Consider the following 20611-nt stretch of genomic DNA (forward strand, 5'->3'; position numbering starts at 1 on the left):
ACTAGAACATTTTTTTTTCTCAGTAAAAGGAAGAGTTTGGAACAAAGGAATCAAGGAAGAGAATGACCTCTATAGCACAATACCATTTTGTCAATGAAAAATATGTGAGTATAAAACAATACATGTTTTACAAGTACACATTCAAATAAAAGGACAAGCATGTTCCAAAGGTTGTCTGTGTTAGGGAAAAGGGGAACGGGGCTAAAAGAGAATCAATTTAAATAGAGAGGAGCCCCACCCAGACCAATGATGATAGTGTTTCATCAGTGAGAAGGCATGATTTACACAGGGCTCTGTGCCAGAGGTCCAAAAAATGAAAACGAAAATGAATCAACACAGTGTCATTCACTTTGAGTTTGTGAGTTCCATACCTCTGAAATTAATTTAGGGTAGTGTTAGCACATGAATGATTTCAGGCCTACCAGCTGTCTCCTTGCATGATCTCTATTAGGCAAAAATGCTAAATAGGAGGGATGTTACTGGCATCCCAAGATTCACTTTTCAGGATGACTTTCTCTTCCTCAATTATATCTCCTCTGATTCCTCCTGTAAATACCTCCTTCTAGACCTCATCTGTGAAGAACTCATCACAACCTCAAACACTGCTATAAACAACTTCCATTTGTCCATAAACTTGTATGTGTGCACCCACACATCCCATTACTGCCACCAGTACAGGGCTCCTAACTTCGTAATTTCAGCATTTCAAGGACCCAGTGCTGAACTTCCTTGGTTAACTTCTCAACAGTGTACTACACTGGACTATATCAGTTGATTTCCACTCATGCAGGAACCGTGTGGGAAGAGTGTTAGAAACACACTGTGCCTGATTCATAAATCTGCCAAAGCTTTTCCTAAAGCACATGTACAAAGTTATTCACAGAAATTATTCCAAAGGAAGTTGGAATCTGCCCTCTGCAAAGACTAGCAAAGACTAGGGAATCTATAGTTTCTCTTAGGCAGAATCTCAGGATTTAAGCACATACCATACCTGTTCAATAGGTGTCAATACCTTTTTGACTGAGTTGTTACCTATAGGAACACTTTTGTTGCCTCCCACAGCTAGCATATCACCTACCAGAAGCTCATCAAGTTCTTCATCCTCGTCTTCTGGTTCTCCACTTTCTGAAAATTCATGACCCTGTGACAAAATTCATAATCAGGGAAAAGTTAAGATTTTCTTTTTAAACAACAGAGATTTTATATTGCTGTCATAAATAATTTATACCATCTCAAAGAACACATAGAATACGAATTCAAATACTGAAGTCAAAGAAATAAAACACTGCATAACCCATGCTGCCTATCAAGTCTATATTACTAAAGGTTTTATGTATGTTGCTCTATTTCAAAATTTTCAATGACTAAGAATCCCAAAATTTTGTTAGCAACCTATATCAAGGTTAAAATACAAAAAAAAAATTAAATATGTTTTCTGGGTTGTCTCAAAAGAGTGTTTTTAAACTTTAGACAAGGTAAAAAGGTTTCTCTCTACAATAGCATTATAACAAAGCTAAGTATTACATTCATTTTTCAAAACATAGGGATGTAAAATCACTTCTGGAGTACAATCCACTGAAATTCACAAGAAAGAAGTATGATTAACTTAGAAATCAGGAAAAAGATAACGGTACATAGGCAGTTTAAATTGTTTGCGCTTGGTTATTTAAGGCAGAGGGAAAAAGAGAGGCAAAACTTAATCCGTCTGGCTCCTCTACCACTAACCCAAATTACAAAAGTCTGTAGATTTGACAGACCGATAGTGATCATGTAATGCATATTAAGTATAGGCAGAAAATATTAATTTTATCTTTTATTCTATACTGAGATTTTTTTTGCAGTTTCATATTTTGGGGAGAATACTGTTAATTTTTTGTCATTAAGAGATTAGGCTCCTTATTGGATTTGTTTTAATGCTTTTCATTTATGTGCTTCACTGAAGGTATAATGGCCCCTAAAAATAGGTGAGGCAATATGTAATCAGTGCCATTCACTCCTTTGAAGAATGTCTTTACAAGGTTCACCTTGGCTATATTTACCTCAGACCATATATAACCTTTATATCCCTTCAGCACTGTAATCAGCTTTTCGTGGTCATGTTTCTAGTGACTGTATGGCTAAGGACAAGCCTGACACTCAACAGCATCTTTAGTGGATGTTTTGAAAACAATGCCTCTAATAATTAACTCATTTTCTTCTAGCAAAAATACAAAATGTAAGAGTTCAGGCTAGGGAGAGGATATGTTTATATTTTACCCTTCAGTAAAAGATATAAGAGACGTTCTTAGGTCAGTAGAACTAAGCGTGCGACCTAATAACTTTCTCACCGAAGACAAGCAATCCAGAAGTGAAGACTTGAGATTTTAAAAAAGAGTTTCAGAAGTTACACTGGGAGGACTTGACTTACTTAGCTTAATCGAAGGTCATGAGGTGGTGCATGGGAGGTGGGAAGAGGGCATCAGGGCAGACAGCTATGTGAAAGGGCGTGCTGCATGTTTAGGCTGGGAAGGGTTAACTACAAGGTACCTACCATTTACTAAGAACTCCTAAAGCCTTCCTTTTTTCTGCACAATTTACCCTCTAAGTGACTTACATTGTATATTATACCTAGCCCGGTACACATTACGGGTACTTAACATGATCAGAGACAACTTTGGAAGAGAATGGGAAGCAAGATTACTAGATTTAAGATTTATGGATGATAAATAGATATATTCATAAATGTATATAAATGAAGTCCAACTGTGCTCCTGAGATGGAGAAGTTTAGCCTGCCTGTCCATCTCCCAGAGGGAGGGCCAGGAAGCCAGGTTCTGGCAAAGCCCACTTGGAGAGTTCGGCTGAGATGGCACCTGGGTCAGCTCCAGCAGTGCCAGCTAACAAAGGCATTCATGTAACCACAGGAGAGTATGCTATTATAGAAATGATCATGGCATTTTATCTTATTTCACAAGTAAGAAAGACACTTGTCTTATATAACAAACTACAATTTACTCATTAACTTCATGAAAATCTCTAACAATGAAAACCTAGAACTATCATTTTATAAATTTGAAAAGCTCTAGAAAATGACATTTTCACTAGAAATTACATCAATTATAGCACTTTTCACTTATTAAACATATTTAAAATTAATCTGTACACATCTGGATAACTACTTTAAATCACAATGTACTTCCCCTCAAACTAAAACAATTTAGGAGAGATTGGCAGAATACTGTTATTTTATAAGAAGAAAGGGTAAAGTTTAAATACATTCTCATCACCAGAACTGTACTAGACGTAAAGAAGTAGAATAAAATAGCCAGGAAAAATGCATCTTGTGTTTGGCCCAAGAAGTGAATGGGTCTGTCTCCTACAAAAGGACCCTTGTTTCACTGGTCAGGCACAGCACAGGGAGCTGCAGTCTTCTGTCTGGCCCAGGAAAATGCTTTTTACGTTTCTCATGGGGAATATCAAGAAACCAAATGTTCCTCATGAGGTTTCAGCTTGCTTAAGGATATGATTACATTACATGCTTTTGAAACTAGAGATTACATGTCCTAATGTACATAATTGTTGAATCACTACACTGTATGTCTGAAGCCCATGTAGTCATGTATATCAAGCAAACTTCAAAAATGTTTAAAAAAAGTAAAAAAAATTATAAAAATAAAAAGTAGAGATTGCTATCCGAAGTTGGGGGGCTACGAATGACTGGAAGGGGGCCAAAGAGCTTTTAGGGAGCTGACAGTGCTTTTTCTGCATCTGAATGTTGACCATATAGGCATATTCAGTTTGTGGAAAATACATTGAGCTATATATGCGCAAAATAGGCATTTTTCTGCATGCATATTACACTTCAATGGTTTCTTAAAAAGTGAAAAAAAAAGGATTACAAAGGAACATTTTATGCTACAATTCTGGATTTATGACATCCGTCAATGTCACATAGGGTAAGAATGTTTTCCAAATAGGTTAATAAAGCATAAGCCTCTATCTGGTGGGAAACTATATATTTTAAAATCTCAATTTCAAGGTTTTTTAGGACAAGAGGAGTTAACATGTAAGTTCATATTTTAACTACACTGGAAGTCGCTGAGGCAGGAGTAGAGAGTAGAAAGGACATTAAATACAAGGACTCAAGCACTGCTTTCCAAACCTTGCTCCATCATTCACAGCCTGAGCAAGGTGCCTAATTAACATACTTTATCTGTAAAATGGGAAAATGACATTAGGAACCCCTACATTGGAGGGTTTGTACCAAGATTGGAAAGATTATTTACAGAGAAAGTAACATGAACAAATAATAAGTATTTGTATATACATATAAGTGATTTTGTAAAGGCTCTTCCATAACAAGTAAGATAGAATGCCTCCTGTGCATTTAGGACTGTCAAAGAAACAAGAAGCTTGGACACTTTGGCCATAATGTCCAAGATTTTATCACTAGATAATGGTTCAATTAAAGTGCTGACTTATGTGTTCTATGCTCTTGAATGCATCCATTTATGTTCTGCCTGAAGTCCAGCACCTAGTGCAGGCGGGGAAGAAGGTGGGATGCATGTCAGGAACAGCCCCAGGACAGCAGGGAAGTAGAAAGGTGACTTGGCTGGGCTGCAGGCTGGTGTTGCCACAGGGCACGATGCTTCCAGACCCTCAGGCTTTCCAAGAGAAGTATGAAAAACATGTTTTCAAAGTAAAATCTCCTGTTACTTCAATGTTGGTAACAGATTCAAATATTTAAAAAACCACCATGTATAACAAAATAAGCCTGCAGGCCAGATTACATAGGCTGCCAGTGGTGACCACCAAAGTCTTGGCTTCTAATAACACTACGATCTCCAAACACTTCCTTCTGTGTGCCAATCCCTTACTTCATTCCTAATCTTGTATTTTCACCACCAGATACATTCAGTTTGACTCTGACAAGCAGGCCTGCAAAATGAATGTTATCTTCAGGGTACAAAACATCTTTTGCTCATTTTCAGTTTTACTCCTTACTATTTCCCTCCTTTTTCCTTAGAAAATTTGTTTTTCTTTTGTACCTCAAACAAATGCACAATCCATAACTATACTTTATGTGTGAATTATTTTTTAATCTATTTTGACAAAAACATTAGGACACAGGGAAATCTGTTGTCCCATGACAGCACTAACATCTGAATTGCAGGCTAACCTTCTGAATGCAACCAGCCTTCCTTTATGCTTCAAACATGGAGGGGCAGTATTTGACTCATGTAGGGTGTGTTAAGTAGAGTTTCACTCTATCCCATATTTAAGGGTTATCGTTATTGTAATCTACTTCATTCCCACAGATCTATTTCCAAAAGCCAGTTTTCTGGGCGGTGGTGGTGGGGTAGTGGTGGATTGCCATATTGTGTGTAAACAAGTCAGGTTCACAGGACTAAACCCATGTAAATCAGTGACTTGGGAGATTCATGCAGGTAGTTTGGCACCTCACTTCATGTCATCAGAGGGATAATTATAGTAATACAGGTTAACATTTTCTGAGTACCCCTAACATATTCATGTGTTAAGTAATTTAATTATCAAAAGACCTCCCCCCTCACTCCTTTATAAAAGAAAAAAGACTCAGAAAGATATATATATACCAGGAATCCACAGAGCTAATCAGTAAAGGGCTGGAATTTGGGACCAGTTCAGGTCTAATGGACTCCAGAGCCCATGCATTTTTCCAACTGTGACCCAATAATTTGGACACCATAATGGCTGCCCTCAAAGTTGTTACCCCCACCCTTCACTGATATTTAAAGCATTGTAGACTCCTTTTTTGTTTATAAGCTCACTCCAATAATATCCTGTACTTATGTACCACTGCATATAGTAATAGCAAATAAAATTTTTAGATTTTTTCCCCAGAGCACCAGAGTCTCTAGAATATACATCTCCTTTCCTAAATTGAGAAATACACCAGTCATGCCCTGTGTCTGACATTTATTTTTCAAAGATCAGTTCTGATTCTCTGGGAAGCAGACTTCTTGGAGCTTACTCTTGACTGGCAATGCAGGCTCTGCCTGGTTCTCTGCTGGACCTCCCAGGACCTCTGCAGCCCTCTGTTGCTCCTTCTTCCTTGGCCCAAGTGGCACTCCACCTCCTTCTTAGACTTCCCTTTTCTCAACCTCTCCTTACCTAGTGATGTCTCCCTGAATTTTGTCTTCAATTCTCTTTTCCTACTATGAACACCACCTCTCACTCAACTTCACTGTTTTAAGTACATATATAAGCCAGTGATACTCAGCAATCCCCCAAACTTCAGACCCAGACCTGATAAACATGTCCTAGATCAACAAGCCCCAAGCAATCTCCCAAACCTGCTCTGGCTCCTCTGTTCTCAGCCTTGGTGAATGGCACACTGTCTGTCCAGTATTCCACACCAGAAGGAAGAAAAGCTTGACCTTTTCCCTCCCAGCTACATCTCTACTGTCTTCCAATTCTATCCCTAAATTTCTTGTGATAATACACATCCCCAACTCTCCATCCCCACTGTCCTAGTCCTGCTGCCCTTCAGTCTCCTCTTGGTTTACTCTAACGGCCTCCTAACTGTACGCCCGAGAGTCCCATTCTCTTCTAGCCCACCCTCTGTATTGCTGCCAGAATGAAGCTATGAAAGCCCAAGATCATCTTACTGGTTTAACACCTTCCAAACACATAAAGCTTGTTGCCTCTCTACCCATGACCAAAGGACACTCCAGGCTGCAGTCACACTGAAGCTCTCATGGCTCCCATCAGCCTGGAAATCCCTGACTCCCTTCTGGGCCTGGTTAGGTTTTACTTTGCATGACTCAGCTCACCTTCACCATCACTCCTGGGAAACCCTTTCCTAACGGTTCTCTGTGGCAGCTGAAGTGCCACTCCTGAAGCACTAGTGTACTGGCAAACCTTCTGGTCCGCCTCTAGGAACAGCCAATAGTTCCTTGAGATCAGGAGCCATATCTTACTCTCTGCATACCCAAGGCACAAAAACATTTTCTTCTAATTAATTAAGGGATTTAATGGAGGAAAGCCATAGATTTGTTTTCCGATCAGATTTTCATCTTTGGGCAGTCCTGGCTAAGCCCGTGGGAGTGTCAGGAAGCACAAGACGATCGTCACACAATGGTTATGGCAGAGCCCCAGGAACTCCTTTCCCCTGGTGTCCCTTCAAGAAATCTATACCCACCTAACATTCTGGATAGATAAGAGGGCCATAGGAAGGTGACTGTGAGAAGCTCTCATTATTTGAGACCTTCCTGATTTGGGGAGGCTTCTGTTCTTTTTTTGCTGCTTGGTATATGATAATTTGTTGAATGAATAATATATATCAAATATTAACTTATGTCTCAGGTACTGGGCATATAATATCACATTTTATTTTCACAATAGAAATGATGAAGGAAGGAGTTACAATACCTTCCTCCATTTTATTTTTAAAATATATGCATACAGCAACTTTATGGAGAAATAATACAACATTTTAATCACACTCACCTAGAGTGCTGCTATTCAGCAGCAGTAGTTGCTTCTGTGGTACCCTCTGCAGCTTACCTTAAGGTATTTTTCTGCCGGAGTTCTCATTTGAAACTGTAACTCAATGGATTCTACATACACAACTCACACTGGCCTCAGTAATGGTCAGTGATAAACTACAGTAAAGCTTCATCAACCAGCAGATGGGGACAATAAAAAAGGAACCAGTTATTCCAGTTTACTTAACCAAGTATTAATTCAGGTCTCACAATGACTAGGCCTGTGCTTTTTTGACCAGACACTATCCTATATATGAACTACCACTTCTAAAAGGGCACGAAAATGTTTTTGGCCAGGGAAATGTGAAGAAATGGTAAGAAATGCTGCTTCAAAGTGGTTATCTAGACCAGTTCAAATACTGAGACGGGCATATTTTAAGAACATCATTTCAGTATTGCTGGCTGATTATCTCTTTGGTGGAACAATGGCCATCCATATTTTTAACATTAATAACTTGAGTTTAAGAGTTTCTCATCTCCCTGAAGGCTTTTTGGTGTAAGAACTCCACTTCTATCATCCATCTTATTTAAACATTTTAATTCTACCTTTTAAAAAACCATGTTTAACACTAGAATTAACAGCATAGCACTTATATTTTATCAAAGTCTCAATTTTATTCTAGTAACAGTAAAGTAGAATGCTGCAATGCGAAGCAATCCAGAGTATTTGTTAGTTATGGGAAGCTACCAGAGATCCTTCCAGCTAAGGCAAAATATACAATTGCTTCTAGGAGTTTCCTCACTTCATATTCATTGCCTTTGTCCTCATATTCTTGCTCATTCATGGAGAATCAAATATGCAAAGAATTCAACTACACAAAATTCATAGGAAGTTTATCCATTAAAATCTTCCTTGATGAAAGGAAGTATAAGAAATCCCTCATGTCCAAGATATAGAAGAGACTGGGGAAGGAAATCAGTTGGAAAGGGTACGGGGAATAACCAGCAATCAATCTAGCTGTATTATATACACTGAAAATTTTAAAGGAAGATTGAAATTACTCTAGTAGAAATCTAGCCTCTCTAGAAATCAGTGTCTAACATTAGTTTCTCTTTTCACAAACAATCACTGAGTGCACACAATTAATTTTTATTTTACTTGAAATATTCTGACAACCAACAGACAAACTGAGAATTACAGAACAGTCAATAAAGAATACATGCAGGGTACATAATAGACACCGGAAATGAAGGTTTGGATAGTACAGTTAAAACTCAGAAATTATAGGAGTTGAGAAATACAGAGTTACAGAAGATAAGAGACATTCAACCTGTCATAACTTTTTAAGAGTAAATAACAATACAGAAGACTAATTTAATTGTAAAGTCTAATTTTTCTTCCTTAAAAATTTTATGCAAATAACAAACATGAGTGAGTATGTCAACCTATTAGAATGACAGACTGTAAGAGTTAGAAGGAACTATACTTATAATCTAATCCACTCCATTTTACAGATGAGGAAACTGAGGCTCAATGAGTAGCTTTGTTTGGCTAATAAATACTTAAAAGTTTTAGATACTTCTAGAATATATGCACAAATCAATCTCCATTTCATTAGATATACTGTCATTTGCCTAGACAGTAACTAAAAGAGATCACATTATTAGAATCTAAGCTGTGAACCCAGCTGCCAATTGGTAGATTGTTACAAAAAGGACACATACAAGGTAAAAAGCACTGTTTTGTAAACGGGAATGGCTCATTTTAACTTTAGAGTATCATTCATGCTTATAAAATTATCCTATGTGGTAGGCAAGTTGTAATCAAAGACTGAAAGAAATTGTGCTAACATACATATAAGAAACTAAGACATTTTTAGAGCCTGTAAAGATTTGTGCCATTTTCAAAGGGACTGATTTTTATACACAAAGTAAATACTCTAACGGAATACTCATTTCCTAAAGCTGTCTTTAATGAGGAACATATAATATAATCTATGACCTTTTGGTATTTTGATACTTTCTAATTATCGATTTATAATTTTGGGAAAATACACCAAAATATTAGTTTAAGAGAAGCCAAAATTTACCAGTGCCTCATGTTGTTTTTATCAGTCATTACTGTACCGTTTATTATACCATGTATAAAGTAACCATGACATCAAATCAATTTAATAAAATGCACTGAGTGCCTATTATGTGTACGGCATCCAAATTGTTTGGCTGGGCATAATCAGGTCAAATTTAAAGTTTGTTACTTCAATTCCAAATAATGCGGTAATACGTTATTCCAGAATTTGTTGGAACCTGGAGGCCCGTTTTCTAAACATTGTTTTGACTGCACTGGTATTTTGAACCTCTGTACTTTACGATCTTTCTCTTTTCCCTCTGTGTTAGTAATAAACTTTTTTGGATATGTTTTATCTTCGTTATATTTCACAAATCCTTTGATTTGGCTCACTTTGTTGGACTCTCTTCCTTCACCTGGTCTTACCTGCCTTTCAAATTCTTCATCACCTGCCTCCTGATATTTCCCCTCCTCTTCCTCATTGTCTTCCCCTTCTTCCTCTTCCACTATTCCTCGCCTCCTGTTTTCTTCCTCTTCCCTCTCCCTCACTTTCCCCTCTCCTTCCTCCCCCTCCTTTCCTTCTCCTTCCTCTTCTTCTTCCTCCTCTCCCTCCTCCCCTTCTACCTCTCCTTCCTCCCCACCTTCCTCCTCTCCTTCTTCTCTTTCCTGTCCTTCCTCCTCCTCCTCTTCCTCCTCCTCCTCTTCCTCCCCTTCCTCCCCTTCCTCTTCCTCTCCTTCCCCATCTCCTTCCACCCCTTCCCCTTCTGTTTCTTCCTCCTCTCCCTCCTCCTCTGTCCATTCTTTCTCCTCCCCTTCCTCCTTTTCCCTCTCTCCCTCTTTCTCTCCTTCCCCCTCTCCTTCTTCTTCCCCTTCCTCTTTTTCTTCTTCTTCCTCTTCCCTGTCTCCTTCCTCTTCTTCCCCCTCCTCCCCTCCGCTTCCACCCTCCTCTCCTTGTTCCTCCCTTTCCCCTTTCACCACCCCTTTGTTTCTTTCCTCCTGACAGCCTTGTTCTCTCTCCTTTTGCTCCTGTTCTTCCTCTTCTTCTAGGTCTTTCTCTCCCATACCCGGGATCGCCATTTCTCCTCCTCCCTTGTCTTTCTCCTCCTCCTCCCACTCACTCTGCCTCCATCCCACTCCTGAGGCACCCTCCTTCCCGATTCCCTTACCTCCGCCTTTGGGCACACACTCTGCCTCTCTGCCTGACTTCCCCTTGCCTTCACTCACCTCTGCTCTGTCTGTAAGGCCAGCTGATAGGATCTCTGCTTCCTCATCTTCCTTTCCTCCAGATGCCTCCACATTTTCCTCACTTGCCTCTATTTCTTGCTTCTCTGTTTGACTGCCATCTGAATTCACTCCTGTCTCCTCCTCTTGAATCACTGACAACTGGTCACACTTAAAATCGTATTTTGCCAAGAATTTGGATACTTTGTGTTCATTATCTTCCCACTGTCTTTCTTCAATATATTTTCTGGTATACCACGAGATTTGCTCATTTTCTACTTCATCGTCCTCAGTATCTCCACTACTAAACTCTACTGACTCAAGCTCTTCGGAGCAGTCAGCTGTATCCTGCTGACTTGGACTTTCACCTTTCAAGTAATTGTCTGGCTCTTCTATAGAGTCTTTTTCATTGTTAAAGGTCTCACATTGTTTGTTCCTTTTACTTTCCTTAAGAATATATTTGTTCTCTTCATCTTCAATATTCATGTCTCTATTTGGTAAGTCATCAAAGAATGTATAAATCTTTCTTATATTTGCTTCACTTTCTTGTATGTCCTTCAGACCTGCCATTGCCGCCAGCTCAGTGACCTTCTCAGAGACTGTATCTTCTGCTTTTGAATCCTTCTGACTGTGTTCACCATCCCTTTCCCTTTCTATTTCTTTAGCATCAGGTAGATAAATACTGCATGTAATTTTATATCTAAATATCTCTTTTTGCAAATGCTTTGTATCAGCAGTGGCCTGCAGCCCAGGCTGCTCTGAGTCACTACTTATGCCCTCATATACAAATGCTTCCATAGTCAGAGCTGGTGGTATCATGTGTATTCTTTTTGCCAAAACCTGTTTATATGTTTTCCCTTCTTTCCTTTTTTGGGACATCTCTTCACTTGCATAGTCACTACTATCGTCATTTTCAGTATGAGCTGTGTGCTGCTTCAGTTTCTTAACTGTTTTTCGTTTCTGTAAATTTTTTGAAGCAATCGTCATACTACTAGCATCTGACAAAGGTAACTTATCTACTACAAAATACTGTCAACACTTTGCATGGTAAGTGTAACTAGGACAATAAAAATGTCCAGCTTTACCAGACATTTTGCTCAGATTTTATTTTCTTTAGGGATAATGTGTGCCACTCTCTAAGTGTATGGTACATCTAATTTTGATTTAGTAACATATACTTGTATTTACCTTTCAAATTCTTACTACCTGTTTTACTATCAATTTTTATTCTCTTCCCCTTTTCTTAATCTGAACCAATTCTTAAATATAATACATTTCCAAACTGATTTTTCAAAATACTGCTGAAAATGTCTACTTCTCTTGCATGCTGTGCAGTTCAACTTTTTCTATGTTCCCTATTATTTTAATTGTTAAATTTTGATTGGTCCTTTGAGTCTGTGAAACTTACAAAATGAAAGAAAATAAATGAAAATGTGAAATTTTTTAGGAATTGGAAAAGATAAATAGCTTAATTTTTGAAGAAAAAATCAGAAATAAAAAGTACGAATGAAATCTTTTTATCATTAAATAATAATGAATATGTTTTTCCTTTCAAAACAAAATCTTTTGAGTTTTCAAATTTTTGACCCTCTCCCTTTTACCTATTACATTCTTTAACTATAATAGTTAGTGTACATTTAAAAAACCACCAAGAGGAAAAAATACTGAAGGTAAAATCTAAGATTTATAAAAACTGAAATTAAACATTAAGGTTTGAATGATACATTAAGCATAGGAAATTGATTTCCTGCCAGACAAAATAAGGCAGAAATCAAAATGTTGACCTATATTCTACAAGCTAATGGACTGAAATATTCAATGAATTTGGGTCTCTGGACAGCAAAGCCTCACTAAATCTAGTTTTATAAACTGTGATGAGTCCTAGGCCTACAAAGAGATCATTTTTTGCTAGAGAAATTATTAAAACAGTACAAGTTTAAAATTAATACATGGAAATACTATAATCTTTTTTCATTCACTAAAGGAGACTTGGTAGGTCAGTCCTTTTTCTCTCCAGAGTTATAAATACCAGACTATTCCTTCCTCTGGCTGCTCATTTGTTAATCATTACAGGACTCTTATAACCCATGCACAGTTTCTAACTAATTTCCAAATGTTTCATCTTGTTTTTATGCTACCATTTCCTTGATAAGTTAAATCCTATTCCAGACATTGGAAAAGCAGTTATCAAATATTTTCACTAAAACCACAGAATTTCAGAGCTAGGAAAGATGTTAATAACATCTAACATCCTGTGAGGTCAGCAGAGTAACTCACCCGAAGTCATACTCAACCAAAGGCTCTAATGAATGCTAGCCTCTTCCAATACTTAAGAACTACTAATGATCTTTTTCCCTGATGGTAAGAAAGCACAGCTATTATGACTTGTTAGTGCCTCCAAAGAGAAAATTTCAGCAATGAAATTCTGTCACTTCTGTTGCATCATAGAAAATACATACCAGCAGAGAAGTCACAAATGAGGTTATCTACAATGTATCCTATCCCTCTGTCTTCTGAATTCTAAAATAAGTGAATGCTTATCTTTCACGTTTTCTTTCCAGAAACCTTTCAAAAAAAGATTTTTAACTGTTCTTCCCCATCATAATGAAAATAACTTTCTATAGTATACCTTTTGTTTTTGAATTGGTGATAATTTTAATGACTTGTCTTTGGAATTCAGGCTCATAACATGTGTCTGAAAAAAATAAAACAAGTATATGTTCTAAAAAGAATAAAAGACAATATACATGATTATGTATATATATATTCTAAAAATTCTAAAAATGCATACATAAATAAAATTAATACAAGACAGTGCACAGTAATATAATCAACTCTCAATTATATATTAATGATGATCCAAATGAATTTTATTGTATGTAACCTATACCTCAATAAAGCTGATTTAAAAATAGCAAAACAAAATGAAACAAAAACAAAAACAAAAAGAGCTTTTTTAATGCATATAACAGTATAGGAAGTACACACAGAAATGCATGATGAAATAAAATTCAAACTTGTATCTAGATAGGTAAATTAGAAAACCATTACCATATTTAAGATGTCAGTAGTTTCTCCAAGGCTTTCTGAATCTGCTGTTGAATAATTGTCTGTCTCTTTCCCTTTGATAATTTTATCTTGAAAATAACCTGATAGAAGGGAAAGGAGTAAACCAGATTTCAATGGAAAATTGAAAGGCAACAGGACAATAAACAGAAATTATTCTGTAATATAAAGTGCCGGTATAATTTTACTAAAGGCCTTTAGCCTTATGTTAAGGGAATTGATTCACAGTGATAACGGGTTTTAAAATCTCCTTTTGAAAATTTAAAGACTGTGACACTGATGAAATAACAACTGCTTTATACAAACAGGTAAATGCTATCCTTTGGGGTAAATACTACCCAAGTATCAAGCACTGTGACAGCCAGTCCCCAAACAGGGTGGCAGTGACCCACATCTTCCTGGTACACATATCCTTGTGTAGTTCTCTCACACATTTTACCAGGTTGGTCTGTAGGGCCAATAAATAAAGCAGATATAATTGTGATATCATTGTGGCTTATGTCTTGATCCTACACACTCTCTTGGATCACTTGCTCTGTGAGAAGCCATGTTGTGTGCATCCCTAGGGAGAAGCCCATGGGCCAAGGAAGTGAAGCCTCCTGCCAATGGCCATGAATGGGTATGGAAGAGGAGCCTCCAGCTCCAGCTGAGCCTTCAGATGACTGCAGCCCCATCTGACAGCATGTCTGCAACTGCTGAAACACCCTGAGCTAGAACCACTAACTAGACTGCTCCTGGATGCTTGACCCTCAAACACTGTATGAAACAAAAAATGTTTGTGGTTTTAACCTGGGAAGTTTTAGGGTCATTTGTTATGTAGCAACAGGTAACTAGTACAAGCACCTAGAAATTTCCATGGAAAACTGCAAGGTTATTACATCATAAAGCAGACGATTAAGTTATAAGCTCTATTTGACTTTACACTTTTCTCAATTACTACACCTCCACTTAGCACCCGTATATTTGAGCAGAGCTCCTCAAAGAAGTCTTTGCTAAAAACATCAGTCCCCACCATTCCATCCCTTGTAAATTCAATTCAAATAAGCATATAATCAGGTATCCATTCCATGTGAGGTAACATGTAAGAGATATCAACTTAAATAACTGCTAATTCTTAATGAACTTGTAATCTAGAAGGGAATATAGAATATCTGATATAGGGAGATAAGAAAGCTTATCTGAATGTTGGGCATCAGGGCACATTTCACTAAGGGGGTTCAGGGAAGGATGAGTAGAATTCTGAGAGGCAGAGATGGAGCTAGCTAGGGAAGAAAATGAAGCGCAGTGCTAACAGAAACAACAGAATGGCTTGCATTGAAGGCTTACCATGTGCTGGGAACATATGCTTTTATACATGTTGGGTTAACCTCATGAAAACAAGAGAGGTACATCATAGCCCTACTTCACAAAAAATAAATTAAGGTTCAGTGACCTTTAGGCATCAAGTGTCAATCTCAGGTCTGTCTTGACTTCATAGCCTTTTCACTAAGTCTGTGAAGAGCTCAGTTTGATCAAAATCAGGGATTGGCAAACTTTTTTTGTAAAAGGCCATAGTAAACATTTAAGGCTTTCTGTACTTACAGTCTCTGTCCTAACTACTCAAACTACAACTGTAATGTGAAGGTAGCCATAGACAACACATAAAGGAATGGATGGGCATGACTGGATTCCAATAAAACTATGGAAACAGGCAGGTGGCTAGATTTGGCACATGGGCCATGGTTTGCAGATTTGTGACCTAACATTCGGGTTAAAGGAAAAAGACTATTGAGAGATGAAGCTAAAAAAGCAGATGGGAGTTATATGGGGGGAATATATACTTATTTTCAAAAATATTAGGCATCCTCCAAAGACACTGGAACAGACGGCAACTGAACTGCACTTAAGGAGATTAAGGTAGAAAGTGCTTACTTAAGCAGGACAGATTAGACATGGCAGAGAATGGGGGTTTGGAAAATAGACAGTAGGTCATTTAAGCTCATGGCCTTGCTTTATACTTGACTGAGAAAATAGAAATCATCAGACCTGATCTGCTTTATCTTCTCACCAAATGTACACATTTATCTATATTTTTCTATTAAAATGTAGGATGTATCTTTCCTCTTACCAGAGACTGTTCTGTATGCCAGCCCCTTTGTCTTCTCAAGAGCTTTGTACCTTTGGTTACACCCTCTCTTGCATGTCCTACCAAATCCCTTCAGAGCTACTAGCTCACATCCATTAGCATACAAATATGCTCTAATATTTCCCACTGAAATATTTATCTGCTCCTCTCCATGACCAAAACATTTAAGAGAATATCTATACACCAGATCTTCTCATTTCCTCATTTCCCATTCATGCCTCAACTTAACACTCTGGTTCTGCCTTGATCTTCTCCTGATACTACTCTTGTCGAGATCACCAGTAATCTCCATGATGTCAGATCCATGGGATACTTCTTTGAGCTTTTCACTGACCTTTGAGCAGTACTTTGAATTCATGACCATACTCTCGCCTATATTCCCTCCTTCTACCCTGCTGGCAGATGAGGCTTAGAAGGGTTGCTTTGCTGGGTCTTCCTCCTTGACCTTCTAAATGTTAGATGTTTTCAGGGCTAAAACCTGGGGTCTCTTCTCTTTCTACTTTATTCTCTAATAGGTGATTTTTACCACTTCCATGGATTATAAATAACATGTCAACGTTGATGGTTTCCAAATTTCTACCTCTGATCTAGCTGTCTATTCTGAATTTCAGGCTTGCATTTTCAAATGCCTGCTTGATAATTCTATGTAGACGTCTCAGAGTTATCTCAAGCTCAATTGTTAATTTTCCCCTCAAATTTGTCAATCATTCTTCTGCCTAGGAATCATTCTTGATTCTTCCCTTTCCTTCACATCTGTGTGTAATCCATAAACAAGTTTAGCAAGTTTCGTTGGTTCTATGTCTAAAATGTATTCCAAATCTGCTCCTTTCTCTCCATCTCCACTGCAAACATTGGTCCATACACTGTCATTATCTCTTGAAAAAGTTTCCTAAGTATTCTTACCTCTAGTCTGGCCTCCCTACAATCCACAGAGGCAAAAGTGATCATTTTAAAATGTAAGTTGGATTGGAATACATCACTCCACTGTTTAAAACCCTTTAATGATTTTCTATTGTACTTAAGAAAACACTCAATTTACATAGGCTTCTCATGGCCTATAAAACCATGAACAATTTTCACTGTCTCTTCAACATGATCCTGTCCTGCTTTTTTCTTCATCCCTAGCCTCGGTGGTTTTCTTCCTTTATAAAATGTCTCCAAACTTTTGCCTATAGTATTTTATTTGCCTGCAATGCATATATCCTCTCTTTCTGTGTGGTGGCTCTTTCTTATATCTCATGTTTTAGTTTAAATGCCACATCCTCAGCAAGGTCTTCTCTGACCTCTATCACTTCATGATAAACAGTGAAGTCTGCAAATAATTTTAGAAGAAGTTGCATTATATGTTGGATAGAACTTTCAGAATACTTTTTATTAAGACAGTTTTAGCAAATAGTAACAAAAAGCTAAGAGATGGCCCTTCCTTTGTAGATAAGATCTAGCTACAAAATTATGTATATCTTCACATTCAAATCTCTTGAAGTGGAAAAAACCTTCCTCCAGACCATACACTTCTTTTTTCCTTGTACACACTATTTTGAGAACGTATTTTTGCTGTGTACAAGGCTGAAGAGTGCCAGTGATTCTTATCTCAAAAGGAAACATACAAAAGTTGTGGGTGAGATGCAGAAAACTGGCCATTATTAAGGTCCTAGTAGTAGATAATATTCCATTCCATTGGCCCACAATTCTTGCTTGAGTTGTGATCTTTCATCACCTCAGCTTTTTGCCTAGGTTCCTGATCTCAAAGACACTAAAAATTATCTGTGCCATGGTTCTTAATGCCAGATGTCCAGATTATCTTAATTCCAAATCTTAATTCTGCTTACTCTGTCTGGCCCTGGCTTCTTGTCCTGCCCCTATCATCCAAGCACATACTCTGTAACAACATATACATAACCCTAAAATACACAAATATCTATAAACAATATTATTTAGAAAAGGTGCATAACAGCTAAAGAGCTGGGGTTATGATTTAAAACATGAAATCTTTATCTGATAGGCAGTGAGGTAGAGGTATTAATAATAACCATGCCTATGTTTATTAAGGGGCTTCTAGAGGTGCTAAGCTCAATGCTAAGTACTTTATATGCCTCATCACACTTAATTGTCACAATTACTCTCTAAAGTAAGTATTATTAAACTCATTTCAAAGACAGGGAAACAGGCTTAGAGAAACTGAGTAACTTTCCCAAAGTCACTCACACAGTTAATAAATGTCAGAGCTGGCATCTGACACCAAATCAATTTAACTCCATCCCCCATGCTCTTATCCATTACATTATACTACCTAAGTGCAGAACTGCGCAAAGGTCCAAAAGACCTCCACTCAAATCCTGTTCACTTCATTTATAAGCTGAGTGGCCTTGGACAGGTCACTCAATCTCTTCAAGGCTTGCTTTTTTCATCTATAAAACTGAATTTATAACTCCCACTTATTTCATGGAGTTGCTTCAGGGTTTAAAGGATGTAATGTAAGAGAAGATACCATGTAGCCTATACACTGCTCTATAAAGTTATTCTGCTGACTGGCAACACAGAAATGGACACTCTCCTACACTGTTGGTAGGAATGTAAACTGGTGCAACTGCTGTGGAAAGCAGAATGGAGGTTCCTCAAAAAACTAAAAAACAGAAGTACCATTTGACTCAGTAATTCCACTCCTAGGAATTTACCTGAAGAAAACAAAATCCCTGATTTGAAAAGATATATGCACCCCTATGTTTATTGCCACACTATTTGCAATAGCCAAGATATGGAAGCAACCTAAGCGCCCATCAACAGATGGATGGATAAAGAGGTGGCACATACAGACAATGTAATATATATTATTCAGCATAAAAAGAAAAGAAATCCTGCCATTTGCAACAACATAGATGGATCTAGAGGGTATTATGCTCAGTGGAATAAGCCAGGCGGAGAGACAGATACCATATGATTTCACTAATTTGTAGAATATAAAAATCAAGCAAAACAGAAGGAACAGAACAGGATTAGACTCAGAGACACTGAGAGGTGACAAGTGGTTACCAAGGCAGAGGGGAGTGGGTAGGGGCAGGGGGAGGTGGTGGTGGGGGACTGCTGAAACACTGTGATGCACATTTGATAAAAAAAAAAGATGTGCTGCTGTTACGTGCGTTTTTAGGGTCACTGATGATGCTTTCTGTTTGTAAGTATTACTAGATTTGGGTTCAAATGAGAGATGTCAGTCTTAAACTAGGAAGGGAACAATTTAATTAATTGGAGAACATCTTAAGATATTTTATTCATCTTATCCAAATAACACTTAAGATAAACATAAAAACAACAGAAATAAAATGTATATTTCTCCTGAGAGCAGGCAGAGTATGGGAAGGTACCTGGCTCTGTTGGCTGCATGGGACCCTTCTTTTCAGATATCATTTCCTCTGGCAGAATACTTGTAGACATAGGGGAAGGAACTGAACTGGGGGGAAAACCAACAGGTTGTTTGGGAGGAAGTAGCATTCGTGTCATTTGAATAGAATCTGGCGATTTCTCCTTTAAAATAAACAGGTTGAATCAAATGTTAGATGATGTTATATATTTAATATTGACATAAACTACCCTCCAGTTACTAAGCATATTTGAGAGAGAGACTTCAGAACTGGGCAACATACCACAACATTCACTTTTTAATAATCCCGAAGGACTCAAAAATGTTCTGTTGTCTCCGAATCTAAGTTGCTCTAAATTGTCAATTTGGAAGCCTGTTTTTCATATGATGGGGAAAAGTGTATGTGTTTTCTCTGCCTTCCTTGAGAAACAAAAAATTACTCGTGAGACATAAACAAACAACCACACAGTGGGATATTTCTCATTTTTTGCATATATACTTTTCATAATAAGAAGTCAAACTTAACCTTTTTACTTCTCAAGGAGTACATTTTAGAACTTAAAAGTAATTTTATATAGAAGAAATGCCTCCTTTAAAAATTGCTTGGCATTTAAAAAATTGTATCATTGAAATAATTTCACAGAATGAAATCTTTAAATTTAATTGAGAAATAATATTCCCTCTCTCAAACTAAACTCCCTACTTATTTGTTTTCCATGTTTCATTTTGTTTAGAGTGAGAGTTAGAGAGTTAGAGAGAAAGCAAAGCAGAAGTCAGTCTACATACAGTTGAGAAAACAATTCAGCATTCAATCTGAGGTGGTAAGATAGGCCTATAAAAGGATGCTCTATATACTTGCTTTGTATCCACTATATATAAGCAAAGGTTATCTGTGATAATTTGAATTTTCTGATTTTTGTGCTTATGCTTAACAGCTAACTCTGACTTTGCTTTAAGATTGTAAGCCCTCAACTCTAAACATTAAAATAATTTATCTGAAAAGACCCCTCTTTGATTTAAAAAGAAGTGAATTTTTTCCCTACTTTTCTTTGCAGTGGTAGACAATACTATTAAACAGAATAGGCCACAAGTGTACCCTCTCTCTTCGTCGCATACGTGCTGATAAAGTTCTATGCAGTACATTTCCTGAGGGCTGATCACTGATGGATAGAGAAGCCATTGCAGAGAAGCAAGATTCGCTTCTTTTCTCTAACTCAACTTCTTCTGCCACACCAAGTCGTGGAGTGGCAAAAACTAGCATGTGACATCCACCACAAGACACCTGCAGTATAAATCCACAGATAAATTCATCAATATTGGCTTCAAACA

The 20611-nt window shown here is 37.5% G+C and overlaps 2 protein-coding genes across 4 annotated transcripts in view; both read right to left on the reverse strand.

Annotated features, from left to right (window-relative positions):
- The window catches only part of LOC108406351 (X-linked retinitis pigmentosa GTPase regulator), a 50763-nt gene that overhangs the window by 10210 nt on the left and 19942 nt on the right, over positions 1–20611 (reverse strand). For 2 of the 3 annotated variants that reach the window (XM_037001542.2, XM_017675020.3), the window contains exons 10-14: positions 20379–20564; positions 19287–19446; positions 13788–13885; positions 13366–13431; positions 1079–1141 (exon numbers count right to left, since the gene is read on the reverse strand). In XM_037001542.2, the coding sequence (XP_036857437.1) occupies positions 1079–1141; positions 13366–13431; positions 13788–13885; positions 19287–19446; positions 20379–20564 (573 nt within the window). Of the gene's footprint in view, positions 1–1078; positions 1142–10739; positions 11697–13365; positions 13432–13787; positions 13886–19286; positions 19447–20378; positions 20565–20611 lie in introns of all 3 variants that reach the window. The other variant, XM_037001543.2, reaches the window with a different exon arrangement.
- Positions 7426–10592, reverse strand: LOC140847503 (uncharacterized). Its single transcript, XM_073228022.1, has 2 exons — positions 10580–10592; positions 7426–10426 (listed from the first exon to the last, which is right to left on the reverse strand). Exons 1-2 carry the CDS (start codon positions 10590–10592, stop codon positions 9702–9704), a joined length of 738 nt encoding a protein of 245 aa, XP_073084123.1. The 3' UTR covers positions 7426–9701.

Source organism: Manis javanica, chromosome X (genome assembly GCF_040802235.1).
Source record: "Manis javanica isolate MJ-LG chromosome X, MJ_LKY, whole genome shotgun sequence".
Classification (NCBI taxonomy): Eukaryota; Metazoa; Chordata; class Mammalia; order Pholidota; family Manidae; genus Manis; species Manis javanica.